The 25352-nt window shown below is 39.2% G+C and overlaps 1 protein-coding gene across 1 annotated transcript; it reads right to left on the bottom strand.

The window, feature by feature from the left end:
* Positions 1-2404: 2404 nt before the first annotated feature.
* Positions 2405-9797, bottom strand: LOC118563045. Its single transcript, XM_036136633.1, has 6 exons — positions 9767-9797; positions 5843-5911; positions 4854-4963; positions 4573-4731; positions 4292-4384; positions 2405-3799 (listed from the first exon to the last, which is right to left on the bottom strand). Exons 1-6 carry the CDS (start codon positions 9795-9797, stop codon positions 3476-3478), a joined length of 786 nt encoding a protein of 261 aa, XP_035992526.1. The 3' UTR covers positions 2405-3475.
* Between the last annotated feature and the right edge of the window lie 15555 nt (positions 9798-25352).

Below are 25352 nucleotides of genomic sequence, written 5' to 3'. Positions count from 1 at the left end.
CTGACAGATTCCTCCTGACAGACAGCTGTTCCTCCCACAGCGGGTCGTCTTCATAACCTGCAACGGCACCCCCAGCCCGACGCAGACACACACACACAGACACACACACAGCCACACAAACTAACACACACATACATATACACACTATTCTGACTTACTCCCTCCCAGGAGAATAAATCTGCAATCAACTGGGCCTATAAATAGCTGTGGCACACTTCAGTGCTGCCACAACCCCCCTACCCCTCTTAAAGAGCTGCTCACACACACACACACACACACACACTGGCTAATCCATAGCAGGTCAACCAGCCTCTATTTTGCTACACACCCTCCCCTTCTGTTGATGTTATGTGCTAATATTTCTGCTTGCAAACACATTAACCCAAGCTAATTAAAGTAATTTGTCTTTCACATATTTTCACGTTACTTCTAATAGCTTTCAGGCAATTACATGCAAGAACCAGTGGCCCTATTAGACGTTCCATCTGAATCAGAGTGCTTAAACCCTCAGAGAGGCCCTGTAACACGAGGCTAGGCTAGCACTAGTTAGCAGTAGCCATGGCTAATAACGTCATTAGTCAGCAGGCCTAATGAGATGTTTTATTTAAGTGGATAATATGTGTGTCTGAGAGTTGTTGTTTTTTAATTGATTTTATACACACCAATGTTTATGGTTTCATGGTAAACGAAACACTGTAGAAATAGGTTTTATAATGTGCACAGACACTTCCCTGAGTACAAAATGGTTTAGAAAGTGGATATAAAGAAATATGGAATGTTACAAGTAGTTTAAAAACAGTCCCACTTTATTTTCAGGGATTTTATAGAATGGACATTTTACTTTATGAAACAATAAACGTCCGATGGCCAGCTCCGTCCAAGAAACTTCAGCACGGCTGAAAGTTATAAGTCTGGCATTAGTTTTGGATAGCAGTCAAGGAATGCAGCCGCTGGGATTTGAGATCCTGCATTTGCACAAAGTCACGGTGCATCTCAGGGTCTAGGTTTTCAATGGAAGTCTAGGTTCCCCTGCACAATTATTATTATTATTTGCAAGGAAAACATTTTTAGAAATGGGGAAATAAAATGTTTTTGTTGAGAAGCTGAACTGTACTGATGAAAAATCTAAAGTCTAGGGATCCAGTTGTTTTTTTTTTTGTTTTATATAAATGCAGTAAGAGATTCACAGCTACTGTGTATTAAAGAATTTCTCATTAGTTTGAACCTCTTATTGCCGTCCCGTTAGAGCAGTTTCTTGTCAAGGCCTTCAAATTGCTAAAATACATAGTCGTATTAATCAATAACTGCCAAACTTATTGAAAGTAAAATTTGTCTTAGAAAAAGAGGCAGAAGCGCTGACTCTTTGTACATTTTCAATGATTCTACTGTTGTGAAATCAAAATAGATCCAGGTGGTCTATTCATAACTTGTATTATAAGATAATAATTTATCCTAGGTTTGAGTTGTGGTCGTTTTCTGCAGAGCTTGGCCCTCTGGCTCAGTATATAAAACCTACTGTCACCAACATTGGAGTGAAAATGGATAGTGATTTTTTATCTTGACAGTCAGATGAGTTCAGTGGTGAAATCCAGCTTTTATCAACTGAGACAACTGGCTGAAGTTAAACATGTTATTTTAAAAAGGGACTTTGAAACAGTAATCCATGCATTTACTATATCACAACATCCCTCAGGTACTGTAAGTCCTTTTACTAGGGTGGCTCACAGACATCCCCGTTCCTTCTCCAGCTGGTGTGTTTTTAACTACACTGTAAAATCCGATTAGTTAACCTTACTTAAAAAAAGCATGCAAACCGATTGCACTTAAAAAACTAAGTACAGTGGAATAGGTATTGCATGTTGTATTTACAAATCCCAGTTTAGTATAGTATACTTACTCTTCAGTTTAAGTAACTAAAGACATTTTGTGCGCTGTACTTGACAATTAACTTTAGATGTACTCCTGACTTAGTATAGACTACTCAGAATTATTATTTCAGACAACCAAGTAATGTCATGTGAACTTTACTTTGTGTGTACTCTAAACACAATTATTTAAGTTTGACTAACTAATGTGACAATTCCCGCAACTTAGAATATCTTGTTTTTAGTTACTTGAAGAGGGATTCTGATTTACTTGATTAAACCATGCAAACCCCTATTGAAAAGACCAAGTAACTGTTACTTGTGTAAATGAATTACTTCAAACAATCACTTTAACTTTTCCCATTTACAGTAATAAAGACATTGAGGTTGTTATTCTAAAGAAGAATAACAATCTCAAACACCAAATGCTCACCTATGTTAACTCTGTTTTGCCAACTCACTATACACTTGTCACATAAATGTACCAGATAAGAAGTATAAAGTATCATAAAATAGAAATAATTAACACACAACCACAATTTAGTTGAAACAGGTTTATTCCTTAAACCTCAACCATTGTCATTTAGTTTACAATGTTAAAATCAAAGACTTAAAACCATTTGAATCTGGTATGAAGTATGCATTACTTTGACATTTGTAATTTCATTCTGAATGTATTTTATCATCTTAAATATTATTATCGTGTGCTTGGCCCAGATACACCCTGTAATTTCAGTCAAATTTTGGCCCATGAATTCTTGACTTCACTGCTAAGTAATTGTTTTTTTTACCGGATTATTTACAGGAGTATGAATTTTGGGAAATATACTCACAGTCGAATCTGCACCTGAGACAGCTGGTAGAGATACTAATTGGTTTTGAGGAGATTAAAATGTTAATCATTACTATAAGTGATCAGTACCACTTGAAGACAACATTCAGACTAAAATTATCAATGTCAAGGTATTAGTGCCAACCACAGAATATCTCTTCTCACAGAACCAGAACACACACATGCCTATTTCACTGCATATACAATAAAAACTATACAACATAAAAAATAAAAACTTTTTTCTTTTCAAGTACAGAGTGAAAGCAACACCAAGGGGTGTGAACAACGAACTCTGTTGGACTGACTGTTTGCCTATCTACCTATAGACACATCGGTAACAAAAGTGTTCTTCAATAATATTCCAGTAATAATAGGCAACCAATTTATTTGGCTTTATAAAAAGACATAAATTTGTCATTTTTGGAAAGAAAATTCCAACCCTGACCTTTATTTTAAGATAATCCTGAACAAGTGCTTTACTTTTGTAATAACAAAGTTTAAAGACCAAACTTGGTAAAGAATCAAGTGCTGACAGAATCAATCTGCCTAACCCTAAGTACAGGTGACATCCAGTTAGTTTATAACTATGGCAACCAATTTAACGCATGTATGAATGACCATACACCTGCAGCCTCTAAATGTAACTTGCTGATGGACCCGGGGGCTGATATAAAACAATATGAAAGGAGTGCCTTTATTTACTTAACAATTAAAAGCAGCTGGACTCACTTTTATAAACAAAACTGTATTCCAAATGTCACTATTGATTTTTACCATCCTAACTCAACAGGAGATTTTTAAGAGTTTGAAGTTTGGGGGGGAGTTTGTTGCCTCCCAGGCCAAGCATCACTCGTTGAATGAAGTTGAATGTGTTTTTCATGGTTTTAGGGTAGTCCAAGTGCAGTGCATAGGACAACCCAAACAAGAGGCACAGTGCTTGAGGTAGGTTCTGGAGACTGTCCATTACAATACCTCCTTCAAGAATGATGGCAGTAGAGACTGGGTCAAGATGGAGATGATTTGGAGAGATAGGCGCATCTTCACTGATGATAGTCAGCAACCCAACAGATACCTGGGCCCAGGCCTCCTGACTGTCAGAATCCTTTATCCAACCAAACACAAACATTACTCAGGTAAATGTTGATTGGCATTATCAATTGTTATCAAGTCATCTGTCAAATCAACACTTCCTTCCAGCCTATTAGGTTTTCACTTCACACCCAGCTGACAGACATCCACTAAAAAACATGAATGAAATTAAGCTCTATCCTAATACAAAATGTATTTAGATGTTATTGCTGTTACCACTATTCTTTTTGAGGGAGAGAAATGTTCTACCTCTTGTGCAGAACCCACAATTACAGCAGAGCAAGTGGGCTTAGCATTGTTGCACTCAGCAGTTCAACAATGTGACATGGACTACAAATGGAGTTAGTTGAATGGCTGGTTCCTCGTTTGTTTATAGTTTTTGTTGTTTTATCTCTTTTCTCACACTGCTGGCATACACTGAACTGTCACAGTTAGCATGCAGCCCATCTTTGTTCTGAACTCAGAGTTCATACAGTAAGTGCTTTTTTAAGATATGAGAACTTACAAAGGAGGTGTTGTAGAAGTTACTAGGGTCATCACCAAGCAGAACAGGGATGCCTTGGAGAACAAGGGTACGCACTGCTGTCACATCTGGTTTCTAGAAGTGGATAAACACATAAAGTTCAGGATTATGCAACATTCAAAAGTTACAATACAAACACATTTTTAAAAGTGCACATGAAAAAGGTGTCACCATTTATGCTTAACAGTGCAGAGAACAGTTCCTGACTGAAATAGTTATTTGAAGATCTAATCCACAGCAAAAACGTAAGTCTGTAGACTGACCCTTGAATCAATTTGCTGCACAATCTCAGCCAGTTTCTCTCCAACACTTCCTTTCTTGGACTTGAAGATGGTGACAAAGTGTGGTGTGTAGCGGTCAACAGCACCAAAAAAGTCATTCTCCAGGTTTGTTGTAGCTATTCTGTTGAACTCAGCAAACACCTACAAGACAAAGAAAAAAATGTGAGTAAGTAGACTGGCTTTGGTTACCAGTCCTAAAACAATCAATGCACACTTAATCATAACAGAATACAAAAAAAAAGCATTTGAATATCAGTACGTACTTGTCTCTCTGTAAAAAGAGCTGGCCAGCGTTCTTTCAGGGTTTTCACTGGAGGTTCAGCCTCCACAATCTCCCGTCTCCGCAGTGGGAAAGCTGTTGATAAGGACCCTCCTGTAGAGGTGAATTTCAGCAAGACATTACTTTGTGAAACTGCATTTATAACGTCACTCACAATGGAATTATCCACATCACCACAATGCTGACTGATAATCTCCTGGACTTTACTTTGAAGTAATGGCTGTGAAAGTAAGTGGATCTGATTGATCTGCTGAATAACTTCTTGTGTAGCACTTTCTGATATATGCAGGATTGTTTGCATTTTCAAAAACAGAGCAGCAAGGTTACGTTCCAGCTGACTTTCCAAGTCCTGTATGTCATCTACAGACTCTTCAAATTCACAATCAGAGTCATCCTGTGAGGAAATATCATTCTCCACTTCAGCCAACTGATCTTTATGTTCAATGTTTGATACTATTTCGGTTTTAAAATGTGTTGTAGCGCTCGCTCTGTGTACCCTACTTTTGTGTGCATTAAATGTTGAATATACATTGCTGTGAAAATCACAGCCGTTGTATGGACACAGAACTCTTTGCTTAAGTTTTAAATGGCTGCGCAAGTGTGTGAAAAACTCTTGTTCAGTGCATGGCTCTGTGTATTCACATAATTGGCAGTGAAATACAACTGTGGGTTTACTCGCTTGTCCAATGTCTGATTGACAGTGCCAAACCGATAAATGCACTTTGAGTGCATTAAAAGATTTGAAAGTGCACAAGCAATTGTTATGAAGACATTGTATAGGCTGTTGCCGAGTAAAGCCTCCATGTTTTAGGCGATAGTGTTTTAACAACTGTCCTCTTTTGTCTGTAGAAAAAATACACTGCTTACAGGTCCACTGCATCTGCAAGAAATTATTTTAAGTGGAAATTTTAGGTATAAGTTGTAAGTGTGTGTGTGTGTGTGTGTGTATATATATTGTCTACTTTATCTCACCTCCCGTGTACTGAGGCCAACTGCCAAAGCAGCTGTGAAGATCCCTCAAGGCAGTTGCCACAAGCACTTCTGTAAAGGACAAATACTGTTTTAATTAAAAGAAAGTTCCACTTAAAGTGATGTGATTTGCAGAGTAAAAACATATTTACACACTTTACAAGCATTATAGGAGAATGCTTGTTTCCCAACATAAATATAAATCCACATAGATATGAATATTTGAAGATTCAGATTGAGTCATGAAAACATTTCGAAAAATTAAGAGTATAAACAATCCTGACTTAAGTATAATTACAACAATATTGGCAATGCAACTCACGTGTGTGTTCCATCAATAGCAGGTGTTATCTTGTAAAAATATGGAACGACTTCAGTTTAATTTGACTTTGAATAAAAGGTGTACATTGGTCCATCTGTCCGTGCTGGACGGATGGGAACACAGGCGGGATAGAAGAAACATCAATATACATTTTAATTGTCAATGTTTTTCTTGTTTTTATTTAAAACGTTTGACAGGGTCTTTCTTAATATTCAGCTGCAAATATAAATGTCCTTTTTTTGCCAACCGTCATGTAATTTCCACGTTTTTGGCTTTGCAAACAATTTAAACAGAAACTAGCAGTAAAGTAACTTATGTTCTTCTATGTCCAACCAACAGTGTTGGGAAAGTTCACTTTATGCATGAACTAGTTTAAAAAATATATTATTACATTTTAAAAGTAACTAGTTAGTTCATACTTCAAAATTTTTAACTAAGTTCATAGTTCCAAAAATTAACTAGTTCATAGTTCTTTTTTTCCATATGTTGCTGCGAGCTATTTTTTTTTTATTGCCACTACCCCTATAGAACCACAGGCAAACATTATTTTATCAGTTTTAACACTGAAAAACTATGCGTTAGATTGCATATTTATAATTTTGATTTGCTTGCACATACCTTGAAATGCTATCAGTTCAACGTACCGTTTCAGGTTTGCTGAGGATGTAACTAAAGTGCTTATTTTCTTTTTGAAAGCTGGCGGGCAACGTTTGCACAGAAATGTAAGATTTTTCGCATCCTCACGAAGCCTCCGTGCTGCTTTGTGTTTTGATGACTTAGCGGCGGTGCGACGTGGTGGCTGGTGTTGCCAGATAGGGTGTTTTTTCCGCTACATATTAAGGCCTGTTTGTCGTGTGTTTTAGCCAGGTCTTCGTCTGGCAGGTTCTATATAAAACCTGGCACCCTATTGAACGAAGTTAAACTGAGAGAGGGGGCCGTTCACAAACACCAGAATAAACGTGTTCACAGTAACGTTTCTCAGACAGTTATACAGTAGCCTACGTTCAGGAACTATCGTTCAAAGAACGCCTTTAGCCACAACACTGCCGAGTAATGTGGCTGAAAACTGTGTCTAGCTTAAAAATGGCCTCGTTTAGTGTTTCCTCTACACAACTGATGTAGCAAATTTCATTGATATATTACTTTGCAACTCGGGACTTTTTGTGTTGTTAACACCCAACATTCGACCAAAATACATCCACTGTGTCAACTCCGTGAAAACTAAAAATTACTGTAGCTACATTTAAAATGTGAGCGTTTTCACCGTTAAAATTAATTTTCAGGTGAATCCCGGGATGGTGGTACATGCCCGAACATGTGCTCGGCCTGTTAGCTTGTTAATGTTTAACATATGATAGCTTATGTCGAGGCAACAGATAGAAACACAAATTCACACACAAATATTAACCTAACTTGCTTGAAATCTTACCTTATTGTTCCACATGCGATGAAATCTACAGAAAATGTGTCGGCACAGTCCTATCGGCACCACTAACGGTCCTGAGCAGGAGACTGAACGTTGGTGGGCGTGGCTTCTATTGCGCATGCTCCAAATTAGTCGCTCTAAGCAAGTTAAGAAGACTTCAAACAAAGTTATATTCACTTAAAACAATAAGTAAGTAGCTTTTTTTCACCATGAAATTAACCTTTACTTTCGAAAACCAATTAAGAAGCACAAATTATTGATACCCAACTACAGCTAACTCATGTCTTTCAAGTTAAGACAGCTATTGGATTTTACAGTGTAGTAAATATAAGAGAGAATACATTACTCCTGCTTTCAGCCTGTCTGCACAGCCTCTCTCTCCGAGCTTTTACAATCATTGCCCGTCCCGTTATCTAAAGTCTGCGGAGCATTTTCTCCTGGATGTGACGAGGACGCGGCGGAAGCTTGACGGGGACAGAGCTTTTTCTGTGGCAGCACCAAGGCTTTGGAAACTGCTGCCATTGCACATCACACCATCGTGTGTTTTAAAAATCTTTTTTTCACTGGCTTTTGACCCAGCATAAAAGAGCGTATTGTATTTGTTTGAGTCGTTTTATAACAGCTTCTGAGTGTCGTGCAATTGTGTTTTAAATGTTTGTATATGGTACCTGTTCAGCACTTTGGTCACTTAGGCTGTTTTCAAAGTGCTTATTATTAAAGTTGGCTTGATTGTAAATTGCATTTTGAAGTTTGTCCCAATCTGACAAGGTTTCTCATGTCAAGAACTCTTTGACAACAGTTGCAATACTCAGACATTTTTGTCCTATTTCTGGTCGCCAGATTTTGTGAAACGTTATGGTTAAGTAGCTAGCAAGGACATAAAAACAGCACTGAATGTTTTGTCCAATCTTCTTGTCACTAGTGGCCATTATTTATTTACATAAGGGACAGGAAGCCAGTTTTTCCTACCTATTTGAATTTTGAAAGTGCATCAATGAAATCTATTTTCATGCCCTCTTTGTTTTATTTAAAATTAGATAAAGGTTATGGACAAATGATTTCATACGTAAATGGGGACAATGTTTTAATGCCTTAATTTTCTGTGTGGATTTAAAACTACTTCCTGGATCTAGGAATCTATGGCACATTTTTACTCTTTAACGTGTCTAACTCCTGATAAAAGTAACACTGGCCTGCAAAAATTGTCCTTTTATGCCTGGTTTTCGAACAGGTCAAAGAGCACAATAAAAACGTCAGGCAAATAAGTGGGGAAAAAAAGTCAATACTGAAAGGGGGGGGGGTCTAAGAAAAGGTCATTCTGACACATTGATGAACCTTGTCAATTAGCACTCTGCACCAAGTTAAAACAAGAGCTTTTTTAAATTGATCAATCAACTTGTAACACAATCAGTAATTATCGTTTTTTGTCTGCAGGTGCTTTTGTGCGAGCAGGTAGATGTGTGTGACATTCAGTCTGTGGGTGTGTGCGGTGGCTGCTAGCAGACCCCTGACCTTTCCATGTACTGATAGTGTCCCCAGGGAGCGAGGGATGGAGCCACGGAGGCTTTGCTGGGAGGAGTTGGGGGGGGGGGGGGGGGTTTGTTTTTCCAGTGCAGGCCTTCATGTCACCGAAGCTTTGATGAAGCAGACATGCTGTTTCTTTTTTTTCTTTCTTTCTTTTTACGTGCTTGAGAATGCGCGCTCGTGATGGGGTTGTTTTGATGCTCTGACGGCAAAAGTTAATTACAGATCGCGTGCGGGTGCCACTGCAGAGATTTTTGAGCTTGTGTCTTTTGTTCTTTCATTTGGGATTTTCAGCCACAGCAGCTAGCGACAGAGCCGTGCGTGAGCGCTTGCTTCAGGATAAAAAAAAGGGGGAAAAAGCCCACACGGTGACAGCAGTCCGGAGTGTTGATGCCAGATTTAATTGTCGGGGGCAAAGGAGAGTGTAAACTGTACGCCTGGCAGACAATACGCGGTAGTGTTACCAGGCTGCACGGCGTGTTAATGGAGAAGCTGGGAGGGGACGTCTGATGTGTGTGTGTGTGTGTTTTTTCTCCTTTATTTTAACAGTGCTTCCGACCCAGAAATCACATCGCCCCCACCACCACCTCCACCCTGCTCTGCCCTTTCTCCTCCCCCATCACGCGCGCACCATTTGCTCATCCATCACCATCACCTTCCGCTTCCCTCTCTCCTCCGTCTTCCATCTCTCCACCCATCCAATTTAGTTCTCACTCATTTCTCTCTCCTGCGCAGAGCGACATGCTTTTGTCCTCCATCTCAACCTCTCCCCCCCAGATCACCTGCTTTCTCCTCTCCGCCAGTGTCTGATCACAAAATTCAAGCTGGCTGTTGTTCGGATGGCCAACAACTGGGAGCTCCCTATGTGTGTGGGGATATTTATTTATATATATATTATTTTTTTGTCTACATGAATGCAGTTCAACATTTGGTCTTTGGACCGATTAAATCTAAGAAAGGAGTCTGTGAAATCCTTTGATGTTGTTTTTATAAGCATGGCTATATTTTACAGGCTGGCATTTATGATGCTTACTGAATGGAATTGAACAGTATTAATTTAAACTACACTGAAACTGCAGTGTACATAAAATCAGTAAAAAACATATTACTTTGTGGTTGTAATGCGAAAAACATGAAAGACCTACAAAAAACCTACAAAAGGTAGCACATAATTGGACGGTGATAGAAAAAGAATATGTGGTTTCCTGAATGTTTTACATATAAAAAAAATCTGAATTATGTTCAGATCCCCTGCTTCAAGACTAACCTCTTACTGCAGTTACGGACTCTTTTGAGTTATGTCTCTACCAGCTTTGTACCTTCTTAGACAGAAATTGTTGTCCGTTCTTCTGCAGAATAGATGTGGAGCTCAGGGATGACCATTGGCTCTGTGATCTGGCCTTCATGGTGGACGTGACCAAGCACCTGTCAGAGCTAAACATCAAGCTGCAAGGTTCTAATCACCTTCTAAGTTCTCTGCTCTCACGTGTCAAGACATTTGAAGGAAAGTTAAAACTGTGGAAAAATCAGCGGCAAAGTGGTAACACTGTGCGCTTTCCTTATCTTCAAAAGCAAAATCCTGGTGTCACAAGTGAATATGCTGGGGAGGGTGTAAAACTAATCAAGGCCTTTGATGAAAGATTTCATGATGTGAAAATGAAACAGAAGGAAGTCAACGTGTTTGTGACGCCATTTAATGTGGAACCATCTGATGTGCCGGACAAACTCCAACTGGAGATCGTCGAGCTTCAAAGTAACGATGAGCTCAAAGCTAGATACAACAACTACCTCCATGGCCTCCTTGGTGTTGCTGGTATTCAGGATAAGGTTATTCTCAGAGCACCACTGTGTCAGATTGTGGACCTCTTCTCTGTACTGGGTGTCATCGATGTTGGATAATGAGACCCACCACAGGGATGTCATCTACAAACTTCACCAATGTGTTTGTGGTGTGATCACTGATCCAGCACCCCAACATAGGTGTAAGGATGTAGAACAATTCTCTCCATTGGCAAACTTCAGGCACTTCAGGCCAGCAGGGATGGCTTTCTTGATCTACTCCATGATGATCCTCTAAAATCACTTCATGATGAGTGGGGTCAGAGCAACAGGACGATAATCATTGGGGCAAGTTATGGTTGTTTTTTTTATGGGCACAGACACTATAATGGAGGGTTTTGAGCAGGCAGGGACCATTGAGAGCTCCAGGGAGAGATTAACAATGTCCAGAAAAATCCCTGCAAGTTGGTCAGCACATGGTGTTAGCATCCGGCCTGACACCATGTCTGGACCTGCAGCTTTGTTGATGTTGACCTTCTTTAAGGACGAGGTCGCTTGGTGCAGCTGCACCTATGGCTGAAGGTGATGTTCAGACCTTTTGCTGCTTGGAGAGCTGAAGCGTGCAAAGAAGCTGCTTAAGGTGTCAGGAAAAGCTGGGTCATGGCTGAGCTGTTGGTCGCTGTGCGTATAATCCGTGATGGTCCTGATGCCTGTGTTCCTTGATGGGCTGCTTGTACCGTATTTTTCGGGCTATAAAGCACACTTAAAATCCTTAAATTTTCTCAAGAATTAATGGTGCGCTTTATAATCTGGTGCGCCTTATACATGATTACTGTTGTGCTTACTGACTGATTTTATGTGGTACAATGCGCTACAAAATCTGTTAAACTGTGTAAATACGATTTTAGTTAGCAACAAGTAGATATTCAGGGAATTACGGTACACTGTGTCTGTACCTGATCGGACCCCTGAGCTGTCTACAAGACTGCCTGACTGTAATGTCTGAACTAGAAGTTCATTCACGTAAGGCATCCCGCGTCCAGAGTACATGCTAGCAACAATAAACCTTGTAAGTTAATTTAGTGTGAAACTTACATTTATTTTGGCCTTATGTTAGAAACAGAGCAATGTAGTCCAACTACTCTGTCCTCCCGACAGAGACGGATATCTCTCTCTCTCTCTCAGGAGAGAGCTCTGTTGTCTGGTTGGAAAGGTTATGAATTGGTTGAATTTGGGGAGCACAGCTTTTAATTCGACATTGTTAAAGTCTCCAGCCATGATCACAGCTGCTTCTGGATTACTGATAATCCAGAAGCAGCTGGCCACTAATTGGCTACTAATGAAAGTAGCCAATTAGACCTTCTCCAGGGCTAACCTGGCATTAGCTTGTGGCTGCATGTAGACAACAATTATAATAACAGAGCTGAGTTCTCTAACCAGTTGAAATGGTCTGCGCTTTACTGCCAGATAATCCAGACCGGAGGAGAAGAAGATTCTGATAATTTTCGTATCTGTGCACAGACGTTATGAATATATAGAGCCAAACCTCTGCCTTTGATCTTCCCTGCAGCTGTAGTCCTGTCGGTTCGAAACAAAGAGCGGAATATTAATGGTATGTGTCAGGCATGTTGATGTCCAACCAGGGCACCGTAAAGATCGCTACATAGCTAACATGAGGTGATTCACAGCCGGATGTCGTCCAGTTTGCTGGCAAGTGATCTAATATAGAGCTGGTAAGTATGAATTAGCCTTTAGCTTAGCGTGCAGTCTACTCGGCTTACCCCATTTTTGTTTACAGTTCCTACTCCGCCTCTTACCCCCAGAATCCACATCCTCTGTGACTGTTACGTTAGGTCCACGTACGACCGACTGAGCAACTACGTTATTCCTTTAATTATTCAGAACAGTTCCACATTCTCCGTGACTATTCTGAACGTCACCATCAGCGGACTCGCTCTCCGTCTTTCACCGTCTAAATACGGGACAAGTCCAATTTTCTACGCTGTTCCTGTTCGTCTAGCTCTGGCCGGGGTCAAGCTCCTCAACTGCAATCATAGCAAACAGGAAAAAGAACGTCAACAACCTCTGGTTTGTCAAATTTAAATGGTGTAATAGAGATCGATAACAACAAATTCACTATTTTTTTTAAAATACCTAATAAAATGGTTTAAATATCTGGTGATAACACGAGCAAAAAGACAAATAAAAACATAGAGAGCATCTACAGTTGTCCACAAAGCGATCTAGTGATAAAGGACAGATTTGTTTATTCACAAATACTGGCACTTATGAAGGCAATGGGTTGCACCAAATTGTATTTATAGGCATCAGAGTAAAATGGAGCCAATCAGCAATGATTACCACACATTTTAGATTTGTTCAAAACATTTGAAAAATACAATTTCCTTCCACTTCACAATATACAGTTATGTAGTGCTTTGTGTTGAGATGTCACTTAAAATACAGAAAAAAATATTCTAAAGGTTGGTTTTTAAGGTGACAAATTTTGGAGAAGTTAAATGGGTGCAAAGATGTTTGCAAGCCTTTATAACAAGACTTATTAGAAAATAAGAAATTGGACAGACCTGAACTGAAACAGCATAAAACTGAAAAGATGAATTGATTTGACTGAAAAGGGGCGTCGTTGCTTTGAACTAAAAGCACTTACTGAATCTGACTATTTGTTTGGACACAAATTAAATAAAACTCTATATGAAAATAACTTATGCTGAACAGTATGATTTTTGTTTTATTCTGACTTGGTAGTGTGACACATACTAGCCAAAAAAGAAAAAAAAAAAAAAACACATACTAGGCTTTACCATCTGTCCCACCTTAAACCTGATACTCCTGAAACACCTTTTGTCTCTTTCTTTCTCCCTGTCTGCGCACACACACACACACACACACACACACACACACACACACACACACACACACACACACACCTATCACATGTGTTGAAAATAATCCCACCTTTCGGCCTCTTTTTCAGGAGTTTTAGTGTGAGCCATGACATTCAAACTCAGAATTAAACAGTATTAGTTATGACTGCAGGGTACGGCACTCTGCCCTCAGCCTATCATGTTCATGCCATTCTTACAACAAACCCACGCTTTAATATCATACCCACCAACCCCACACTACCCCCGCCCAAACCCCCCCACCCGCTCGGTGGGTCCCCAGGCTCTCTTTGCCACTCATTAACCCTGTCACGTTTATGGTATGAATTAAATGATTCCAGTGATGCAGCCCCATGCACAGCCAGACCTTAACATCCCCCCCCCCCTTCCCAGCCCCATCCCCCTCCTTCACTGCAGCTCAAGGCTTGCGGCAGAGCTCGAGGCACTGCACTGCACCCTCATTATTACAGGCCTGGTGGTCTGTTCGGCACACTGTTGTTTCAGCACGTCCAAGTGTGTCAGGTGTGCATGTGTCTGTCAGCGCGGAGATGGTTGATGTTTTAATGTCTGAGTGGAAGCAACGCCCTAACAGAAGGTTATTTTGTGCACTGATCTGGAAAATAATGGCCGTACGTGCGGGAGGTTTATTTGTTTTCATTCAAATATCGGACGTCTGCCGTTTTAAATCATTAAACTGATTCAAAGCATGGATTTGCATTTAAGTCAAATGACGGTCTATTAATACAAAAAGCAAGGATGAAATATTGTGTTCCTCTGGATTCAGTTGGAAATGTCTGAAATAAAGCCTTTGTGACATAAAAAGCTGCAAACAGCCACGAAAGAACAATAAATTATTAAGCATGTTAAGATCTTCTAAATAACAATCTCATTTAGCTCATAGAAATAACAGATTTCTCCTGCTGCTTGTAGTAAAAATGAGCAAAGTTAGAAACTGAATGTAGGCTGACTCTACTGAATTTCTGCATAACAGATATAATTGGTCTCTGTGTGAGCAGTAAATGTGAACAATTGTTCATTACGAATGTTTACTTGCTTTGCAAGTTTGGCTCCCTTTGTAATATAGAAAGAAAAAAATTATGAAATGTAAAAAAGAAAGAAAGAAAAGTCAACCAGGTTGTAGTCTCATTTTAGGGAATTGAAAAATCACCAAAAAGCTCATTTGTTTTAGGAATTTAGTTGAAAAGGTAAAATTAATACTTTTTAAGATTCATTGTGTTAAATTTGAAGTGTTTATTTATGCTAATATTGATGCTTTGAAACGTTTTCCTTCCTCTCAATCCTTCATTATTATGCTTTAAAACAGCACTATGTGAACAGCCAGCTTCTTTCTCAGTGAACGTTTTTGGGATTCTGGTGGAGGATGTCAGCGACGGCCTGTTACTTCAGCAGTCTTTCTGTGCTCCAGTAGTAACGTGGTAATCACATAACATTTAAGTATTAAAATATTTTTGTTTTTTAAATGATGTAATCAATTAATATATTTTTTTCAATTTTGAGAAACTGATTTTCAGGTTTTTATTGTCTGTAAGCCACAATAGTCAGACTTAACAGAAACAAACTCTTGAAATATATATCAGTTTGTCACAATTTTTGCTAAATTAAAGACTTTCAATTTTTTTGATTAAAAAATTTAGTTGTTATAGATTTTCTTATATATTGTGATCCACCCGCATACAAATTAGTTAGTAAGAAACAATCATGGCTTTGAAGTAATAGTTTTATATTGTAAACTCAGAGTTTGTGATGCTAGTTTTGTGAAACAAACAATCCCAAACTAGCAGCAGGTCCAGGATGAACTGGACAGCTGCTAGAAGTTCTTTTTATTAAACAGGTGCTTTATTATGGAACAGCTTCCCTCTGAATATCACGTTGGCAACTACTCTGAAGATTTTTAGAAGTCGGGTCAGGACTCATCTCCAGAGTGTTCCTGGGATTTTTTTTATAGGTGCTAAATCAGAGGCGTATGCTTCACACTTACTCACAGACACATCCACTTTATACTGTAGAAACTGCACACACCCTGTTTTTAAATTGCTCTACAGCACTAGTGTAGCTAAGTTTTATGTTAAAAAATGCAGTTTTTATAGCTAACTATACTCATATCTTTTTCTTGTGCTTTGAAATTATTTTTGTCGGCATTGATTATTTTCTTCATATTCATATTCAGCACCCGCAAACACACTGTTTACAAAAATACATAGATATAAATAAAATAAAACTCCATTTAATGTTGTTTTTCAGGGTAAGATAAAAGGTATATTTAGTGCGCAAGATAAAATATATATTTCCCAAAGGGGCCCAGAAGCAGCTGCTTATAAATAGAAATGAAAAAAATACATCTGTTTAAAAAAGGTGTGTGTTTTGCCAGGAAATTTCAAGGTCTTTGAGTCTGCGTAGATGAAAGAGGAAAATTGTCAAGAAGAAAACATCTTCCCGCCTCCCCTCAGCAATGTGTTTTGATTATTGTTCCCCTTCTTTATGAGTAGAAAAACCTAGCTTATGGAGATGGATTGCAAATTAGTTATTGGCTATTGTCAATGCAGTAACATGTTGCAATATTTTCACTGCATTGCCCCTGACAAATAAACTAATAAGTAAAATGAAAAAACATGAATATATAATATATATATATCAGTTGTCTAAGATACTACCAATTACATTTTGCCATACTAACCGATTGGCTGTTTTGATTTTAGATTTCATTTATGCAGGCTGTTTAAAGTTCAACTTTATTGTTGTGTACAAATCAAAGCATAACTGTAACCACCACACAGAATCATATACTATAATTTTAATTTAGGATCGTAAAGAAAATTTGACAAAATGTTGGAAAATCTACTTGTTTTTCAGCTAAAATCAATGCATAGAATAATGTGATTTTTTTAATCGTGGTTGTGCAACCCGTAAAGTCAAAGTATCTGTAGCAGTCTGTGTGGTGTTGTAGAGCCAATAAGTCCAGAGTTAGTCCATGGGAAAGGGAAACCACTAACTCGGTCTGATCAGTTTGTGTTATTGTTATAAATAAATTTCTAAAGCCATAATTTGAACATGATGATGAATAAAATGTTTACATTTTGTGTGCGCCATAGAAGTCCTCTCTTCATATAAAAAACAAAAACAGTGTACCAATGAAGAGCAGTTTTTCTGACAGCAGCAACCCTGGTGCAGAACTGCAGCGTGAGAGAACCACTAGTTTGTGTTTTTTGTTACTCTTTTGAAAGCAAAAGAAAGAGTTTTGGTCTTGGTTTATTTAAGCGCCCTGGTTTATTGTGGCACAGATGAATGAGAATCTAAACCAACGTATTTTTTTTAAAGATGTTTGTTCACCTGTCAGCCCACCACCTGCCCATTTTTGGTATGAATGCGTAATCGTCTCAGCTGGGATCGTATTTTTCCTTTCATGGCAAAAAAAGGGCATGAGTCCATACACCTTTTTTTTTTTTTTTTTTGGTTTGTCTTTCTGGCAGAAAATTGCGTACAGCCTGCTTGGAAGGTCTTTAGGTCAGAACTTTTCTGATCAATCTTGCAACTCAACGAGAAAGCGTAACTCATACCAGAATCGTGCAGCGAATCTGATGTTAGTAAGATCAAATCTTCTTGCTTGTATGATTTGTATCACTTTGTTTAATTTAGGCTGCAGCTGCTCATTAACATTTAATGTCTTTTAGCACAGTGTTGGCCTTGTTTTTTTTTTAAAGCAGACCATAATCAATCTAAATGAAAATGTCCTCTGTATTTTATGCATATATGCTGGGAGACGTGACACTCTCTCTGCTGTGTGTGGCGCCGCCTCGACACGTGTTTAGGGTGATGGCTCTAATATGCTCGTAAATCCAAGTCCCCCTTGAAGTGTCAACATAAAAGAAGAAGGTTTTGTGTATGTGAACAGTCCAAGGAGCCTTATCAGATGAATCCTCCTGCTGCTGTCTGTTTGTGGCTGTAAACTGACACTCATACCTCCTTGATTTCCCGCTGATTACGCTCCTGTTTGTTTTTGTGTGTTACGGGTTGAGGACGTGTCAAATGCACTCATTGCGACCCATCTCCATGTTTCTTCAGACATTATCAGGGGAGAAAGGTGAACCGGTTTTTCCTCTCAGAGCGCATCAGTTTGAATGTACTAAAAAAAAGACTGAATCCCACCTTTAAAGGATTTTTAATGAAGAATTGTGCTCTTAAATGCAGTCGTCCAAGTAAATGAGGAGTCAGAATTAAGCACATGGCTGAATGCAGCATGGTGAGATGCAAAAATTAAGAGATAATGTACTTTCTGCCAGAAGTTACATACAATTCTTATGTAACTTCTGGCAGACTTTGACGTTTAATGAGTTATTACGCTGTTCTTTTCCAAGGATGTAACAATTTTAACTACAAAATCTGTTTTGCTTTTTTGTAAAAACCTTTGCACAACTTTTAATTAATGCAACTTTTTCTAAAAGGGTCAGACGAGATATCTCTGGGAAAATTATGCTCCTGCATCTTAAACAAATAGTATAAATAATTTGATCACCTAAATAAGCTAGAATGTCACAGATATTTTGGACATGGCTAAAAATCCTGCATCATGCTCGCCAACTCTAAATACACCACACTGGATCTGAAAGTGGATAAACCTGAAAGTGATAACTAACTCTGAGATTAATCTGCCTAATAATTATCTGACCTCCTGTGGACAATGTGGTCCATAAATCTAAAAATTATATATATATATATATATATATATATATATATATATATATATATACATATATATGTATGGCTGAAACTGGAAATTGTATCCAAGTTTCAATCATTTGACCCTCATATGAAAGGACATTGGTTATCAGGAACAACCTAAGATCCAAGCGTGCTATAAACTCGAAACTACTGGAACAACACGAAGGAGCATCCCGAGCTTGCTTTGCTTCACATTTGCATCAGCTCACTTTAATAAAAGTCAAATGGCTTCTAGAAAAAATCTTTCATGCTCATAAAAAGCAGAGATTGAAAGCTAGTTCACACCAATGTGCGTTTGGAGGCTTTCATATCTTTAAGTGCTACAGCAACAGTCAAGCTCGGTGAGGGTGGCATGTTGCTGTGTGTGTCATACCTGTGAAACAAAGAAGAAGCAGGATGACATCAAGACTTTTCAGCTTGATCTCAAATCAGCAGCAAACTGGATCGAATAACACTAATATTGAGCTTCTGGCCTGGCCCTGACGTTCCACCGCGTTGAGAGTTTAGAAACAATCCTTCAAAGCAAGGCCACCTCCTATCACTTAACCTGTCCTTCCCTACCCGCTCCACTGCACTCTGTGCACTTCCCTCTCTGCCTGCACTCTATTTCTACACTGTCACCTCGAACAGAACCCTACCCGTGCGCTTCCTTCTTAGTTGTGTACTGTTAGCTTCAATATTGGCTGCATTGCTTGCATCGTCGTTTGGATTAAAGCATATGCCAAACGCATAAATATATAAAAAAAAAACTGAGATAATTGGAGAAAATGTGCCATAGGTTCAAAGCAGTGCACCAGTTGTCAAAGCCCCAAATCCAAAGGGCTTTCATGCTCTTGACAAGTGTATGAACGCTTCTGACCAGAGCCGTGGTGTACTTTTCACTGAGAAAGTCAGTTCTGCCAATAGCTGTGGCAGGCCTTTGTTTTTCTGCATGATTTAAAGAAAGCAAGAGCTTTTCTTCCTAATTCCACTGCAGCTTCTCTCAAAGTCTTCATGTATTCTTCACAGTGCAGCGTGAGCCATCCAGGCGGTTTCCCTTTGTTAAAATATGTAATCGCGCCACATATTTGCTTTCTGGTTTATTTTTAAGACCAGCATCTATCAGAATGATTGTAATAGAATACCATTCTGTGTGGTCCGTTTGATTAAAATGGGTTCGAAAAATGATTTCTTCATTATTTCTGAGGCTTGTGGTCAAACTGAGAGTTGAGTCAACGTTGGCACATTATCTGGTGTTCATGGACTGAGCGACTTAACTCAGGCCAACTGGCTGTCGTAACAAGCTGGTGTTATTCCAAGTTTCTTAAAGAAACATGAAGCTTGGGGATTGAGTTTCCATGATGGAAAATGTTAATTCATCTCTCAAGAAGTAGATAAACTCGATGAATTCGATGGTGCCTGCTGCTGCAAAGCCTGAGTAAGAAGCTGAAAAAAAGATAAAAGTGAGAATGCTAAACAAATCCGAAGGTCGAGAGGTCGCACTGTTAAATCCACCCAGGAAAGATTTCCTCAAAAACAACAAAACTTTTTAAACAAGTCGCATTTTTGTGACGGACCTCGACGTCCCTGCCGCTCTCGCTGTATTACTAGATGGTGCTGTGTACGATAGTTGCAGCTTATGTGTGCATGTTCAGCATGTGACCGTCTGCCTGCCTGTTTACATTATGCAACAGCCGTTGGCAGCTCAATCTCCTCCAAAGCTCTCCTCCCAACTTTAATTAACTACAAACACACACACACACACACACACACACACACACACACACACACACACACACACACACACACACACACATATTCCCCCCGAGAGTCCAGGGGAGGGAAGGGAAGCAGGGAAGAAAAACAAAAAATATCTCTCTGACTGAAAAAAAGCGAACCTGCTTCCAGTAAAGGAAGAAAAAAAAACGTGTGAAAGGTGTGTGTGTGTGTGTGTGTGTGTGTGTGTGTGTGTGTGTGTGTGTGTGTGTGTGTGTGTGTGTGTGTGTGTGTGTGTGTGTGTGTCACTTAAAGGATGCAGTGACTCACCGCCCCTCTGCGTCATCACCAACAATGATGGAAGGATGCACACAGTTAGTTTATTTCAACTCAGATGTGCCCGCTCTCACATGGGTGTTGTTTTAGGGAGCACGCTCGATTCGCCGGAGCTGCGTTTACGTGTTATTATCCACAGAGCACAGGGAGCGTGTTTGTGCACCGCTGCAGTGAGCAGGACGATCGTCCGTCCTTCATCTGCCAGATGTCCCTCACCAACTGAACGCAGTGGAGAAGTCCGCAAATAAGCAGCGTTTGTTGTTTTTTTCTATTGGGGGGTGGATAAAAAAATAAAAGGAGATGAGAGGCGAGATGACAGATGGTGAATATCCTGGAGCTCAACAAGCTCAAATTGAAGCCATTCCACTGTATGAAATCAGCACTGTAATACTTTGATAATTGCTGCAGCATGTTACACAACTGAACCAGACTCTTGTGGGGAGAAGAGCATAACTCAGCCTGTTTAGTCTGTTTCATCTCAAAACACACTTGTTTTGTATAATCCTCAGACTCTCCTGGTATGCGAGCTGCAGCCGAGGCTCTTCCTCACCCGCCGAGGTTTCAATTATCCTTGTTTAATTGCAAAAAAACGAAAGGTATACGGGGTTTGTACGCTGTGTGAAAAAAGCAGGGAATTTGATTTCAGTATTTTTCCGGCCTGGGAAAATGTGGAAAAAGGAAATTAGAGAATGGAAAATTACTTCTATTTCCAGACTTCAATCCCTTTTCCATTGTCTAAATGTTGGATAATCCCTTCCTTATGTCCTTCCCTCGTCTCCCTTCGTACCTAATTCTCTTCCTTCTTTCCTTCCCTTCTTTCTTGTGTCCTTCCTACCTTCCTTCATTCCTTCCTTGGATCTGTTGTTCCTTCTTTCTGTCTTTTCCTACCTTCTTGTAATCTTCCCTTGTAATATTGTTTAACTCTTTACTTGTGTTCTCCCTCCATACTTGTAACCTTCCTACTTTTCTTGTTTTCTAATTCCCTTTCTTGTTTGAATCGTCTTTCCTCCTCCTCTTCGTCCTTCCTGCTCTTTCTGTGGCCTACCTCCTTTCCTTCCCTGCATTTTTCTGTGTTCCTTCCATCCTTCATTCCTTTCCCATCTAACTTCCTTCCTTCCTTCCTTCCTTCCTTCCTTCCTTCCTTCCTTCCTTCCTTCCTTCCTTCCTTCTTTATATCCTTCTGTTTGTTCCAATTTGTGTCCTACCCCAAGCACACTTTTTTCTGTTCTTCCTCCCCTCCCAAAATACAGCAACATTTAACCATTGGTTCTTTTTAGGTAGATAAAATATCCCCACACCCCTTCTGCTCATACTGTTGGTGGAACCGCTTGATCGACAATATTCAATAGCACAGTGAAGGAATACGGTTGTATTTTTAATTAGATTTAAAATGTTAATGATACCTAAGCCACGGTTATCAATAAAATCTGTAACTGTTTCATACCAACTACAAAGCGATTTCATAACAGTTTGATTAGCTAAAGGAGAAGGAGGAAACTGAGGAGTCCATGCAGAAGCACAGAGCAGAATGTGCGCTATAGAGGACTCCGTGAAAGCTCTTTGTTTGGCGGCTCGTCAGCACATTCTTATCCTTCACAACCTAACATTACAGTGCAAACTATTGTGTGAACACAAAGGCTAAGGGTATGGCAACATGGCGGAGTTATGGTAATGGAAATTTAAAATCCACAGGCCCACAGATACAATTCCAGCTGTTTCTTGCTGTATTGTACAAGACACTGATTACAACCGTGTGTCAAAAAAGAGTCTTTTATCTAATTTAACTTAAACTGGCTAGGGACTTCTGCACTTGATTTTTTCCTGATTTTCTTTTCAAGCTCTTTTTTTTATTGTGTGGCCAAGATTAAAAAAACTGTAGAGACTAACTGAAAACACTCGTAATTTTTTTGAGAATCAGCAGGACTCAAAACTACTACCTCTACCAAAGAACCTGCAACACATTTATTTTTTGTACTAGTCACATTCCATAATCTTTAAAAGATCATTTCAGTACACGTCAATGTTTCATGACGTTATCTTTTATTTTAATGCTTATGAACTTTGTGATGGATGCCAAACAGATCATCAAGAGCTGTGTTTCTTAATGTCATTGAGAATCAGTGGACGGTGTCAACAGAAAATAAATGAAGATTTGACCTGATCTGTTTTTGTGGCCTTTAACTTTTTATTCCCTGTCCACTGTCACAGATGTGCTAATAAGACAAGGATGAGGCTAGGCTCAGTTCTCAGCTGAAACCTTTATGACAGACACGACAATGTCACATTCAAATTCATCGACGTTGAGTCACCGTCAGCTCCAGGCACCTGCGTCATGGGTTTCCAGCTCCGTCACTCATGTGTTCATGCAGAAAGGGAGAAGTAAACAAAGCAGCTCGTAACAAGGAAGGATACGTCGGAATAAAACAGGCACACCTGTCCAGTGTTTTCCCCCAGCGGTGAGGAGTGTCTGTTTTTTTTCCCAGAAACTCTTGGCAGAAACATGCAGAACACGACTCACACTCCTCCACCACCCTGTTTCTCTGTGGTTTGGAGATGTCACGTCTGGCTGGGTCTGAAGTGCTTCTGTGTGGATATGACGATTATTGTTCTCCACACACACACACACACACACACACACACACACACACACACACACAGTCCTCCATCCACAGTGGGTTTCATCCAGTTTGAAAGCTGCAGACTCTGCTCAGTGCGGTTTAAATCTGCTTCTGGTCAGTTTGATCTGGATCTCTCTGCTCGCTCCCACTGATTGTTCTCATAATGAGCACTGTGTGCGCGAAGCATTCATCAGAAAGAGATCTGTTTGTGCCCAAAGAAACGCTGCACAACACATGTTCTGTTGTCAACATCTTTTCCTGCAAATACAGTATAATGTATAGATTTTTTTTCTCATTGAAATTTGAGATAAAGTCTTTATTTATTTTTATTTGCAAGCTCAAATCCATCCCACACTGTGCATTTCGAAAAACACAACCTTGCAAACATGTAATTTTGCAACCGCAAATTTTAATGCATTCCTCAAGGATTTTATGCTCACCAACACAAACACAGAGTAGTGCATCATACTGAAGTCAAACTAAAAAGGGAAATATGGAAATACAACCAAACCCACAGCTTATGGTACAGAGGGTTTATCCTTTTTTCAGATAAACCCTAAATAAAAGAATTACAGCATTCATCATTTCCTCCTATACAAGATAGATTGTAGTTTGCGATTTTTGTTTGTGTGTATGTTTGTGTCTGCATGTGTGTTTGTTTGTTTGCTTGCTTGTTTGTTTGGCACATTTAATTTGATCTGTACTGATATATTCAACCTTTTTCTTCAACAACCTTTAAAAATATCTTAATATCTGGGATGAAAAAGCTCCAATTTACTGCTATGAGTTGGATTTTAAATCATTCACTTATTTCTTGTAATTTTTCGTAAAACAATACACAGCTCCATGGGATTTTACTCAGACTTCAAAGCAAAAACAACTACTTAGAGTTGAGGTTTTAAACCGTCTTTCACATTTTTTATGAGAGAAAAGCAGAGTTAGCATGATTAACAACTTGTTGCTTTATTAAGCAATACATATCCCTTTACAAAGCAGGAAACTATTCTTACAAAAAAAAAAGAATCTTTTATTGCCTGTGAAATATTGCTACCCTGCCCTCACAAACAACAGGATAAAGCAGTAAGTCATAGCTAAAGTAAACAGTTTCTTAATCAAACATTGAGAGAATATGTTTTCCTTTTCATGTCAGTGGGTTTGAACAGTTAATCCTGTTATGCTTCATGTTTTTATCAAACGTGTTTTTATTGTGGTATTTTTCCAAAATCAAACAGGAAGCGTGAGCTGCAGAGGACGTCTGCCATGGCGTTTCCATGAGCAACGACCTGCACCAACGGTTTGGGTCAAACAGGTGAAGACAGGACGCTCTCAGATGACAACATTTCCTTCAGGACGCGATCAGATGATCAAGAACAGTTTAGTCACATTTTCCATTACATGCGGATGAAATAGGGAAAACAACACAGCAGCCATGTTGTCTATGTGTCACTGTGTATTTAATGACGCTGGCTCAGTCGGGGGTCTAGGAATATATTTTTGTTAGCGTTTAGTTACAGTTTCCTCTCCCTTTTTGCTTACGGGACGCATTGTACAATCAAAACAGTGTTGAGAAAGAGTCAAAAAGACGTTTAGTATCACTATCTCACCAGGTTGACGGGAACAGTTCACCACAAAACCAGCTTCATCATCCAAGGGTAAGGAGATTTCTGCACAACCATCCAAGTGCAAAAAAACAAAAAAAAACATGTAGAGATTGTACAGCTGTAACTGTAAAATTTTATTTGGGTATTTTGTTAGTATTCAAGCGCATCAGTAGTCGGTCTGAACAAACACTGAGCCCCATTTGAATAAAAAACTAAAAGGAAAAAAAGGAAGATATTGAGACAGAGCCCAGAAATATGTGCTAGACTTCTTTTTTAATGGATTGTATAATAATGTAATAACTATGACATCTTAAAAATAATGATAATAATGAGAAGAGGGGTGTTATATCGGCAATCCTACTGAAGTTGAGTAGATGGGTCGGGCTCTCGTTTACTGTAACGCAAGTTTTTATGTGAAATCTGTTCAAAACCCACAAAGAAACAGTACACAGGACAAACCCCACAAAGCTTTTTGGTAGAAACATTAAAGCTAATTTAGGTTTAAGTTGTCCAAATAAAAACAAATAAGATGGCTTACATAATAATTAAATTCCTGAACATGTTCTGCCCTG

The sequence above is a fragment of the Fundulus heteroclitus genome, chromosome 5 (assembly GCF_011125445.2).
Source record: "Fundulus heteroclitus isolate FHET01 chromosome 5, MU-UCD_Fhet_4.1, whole genome shotgun sequence".
NCBI classification, from domain to species: domain Eukaryota; kingdom Metazoa; phylum Chordata; class Actinopteri; order Cyprinodontiformes; family Fundulidae; genus Fundulus; species Fundulus heteroclitus.
This window is presented reverse-complemented; position numbering and strand designations above follow the sequence as displayed.

What these genes read in the sequence shown, in the direction of transcription:
- LOC118563045 (XM_036136633.1), bottom strand. Translation starts at nt 9,797, where the DNA reads ATGGAAGACGGAGGAGAGAGGGAAGCGGAAG. An exon ending in TTGGCCTCAGTACACGGGAG is followed by an intron (nt 4,964 to 5,842) that starts GTGAGATAAAGT and finishes TCACCTCTACAG; the next exon opens with GAGGGTCCTTATCAACAGCT. An exon ending in TGCAGCAAATTGATTCAAGG is followed by an intron (nt 4,385 to 4,572) that starts GTCAGTCTACAG and finishes ATCCACTTCTAG; the next exon opens with AAACCAGATGTGACAGCAGT.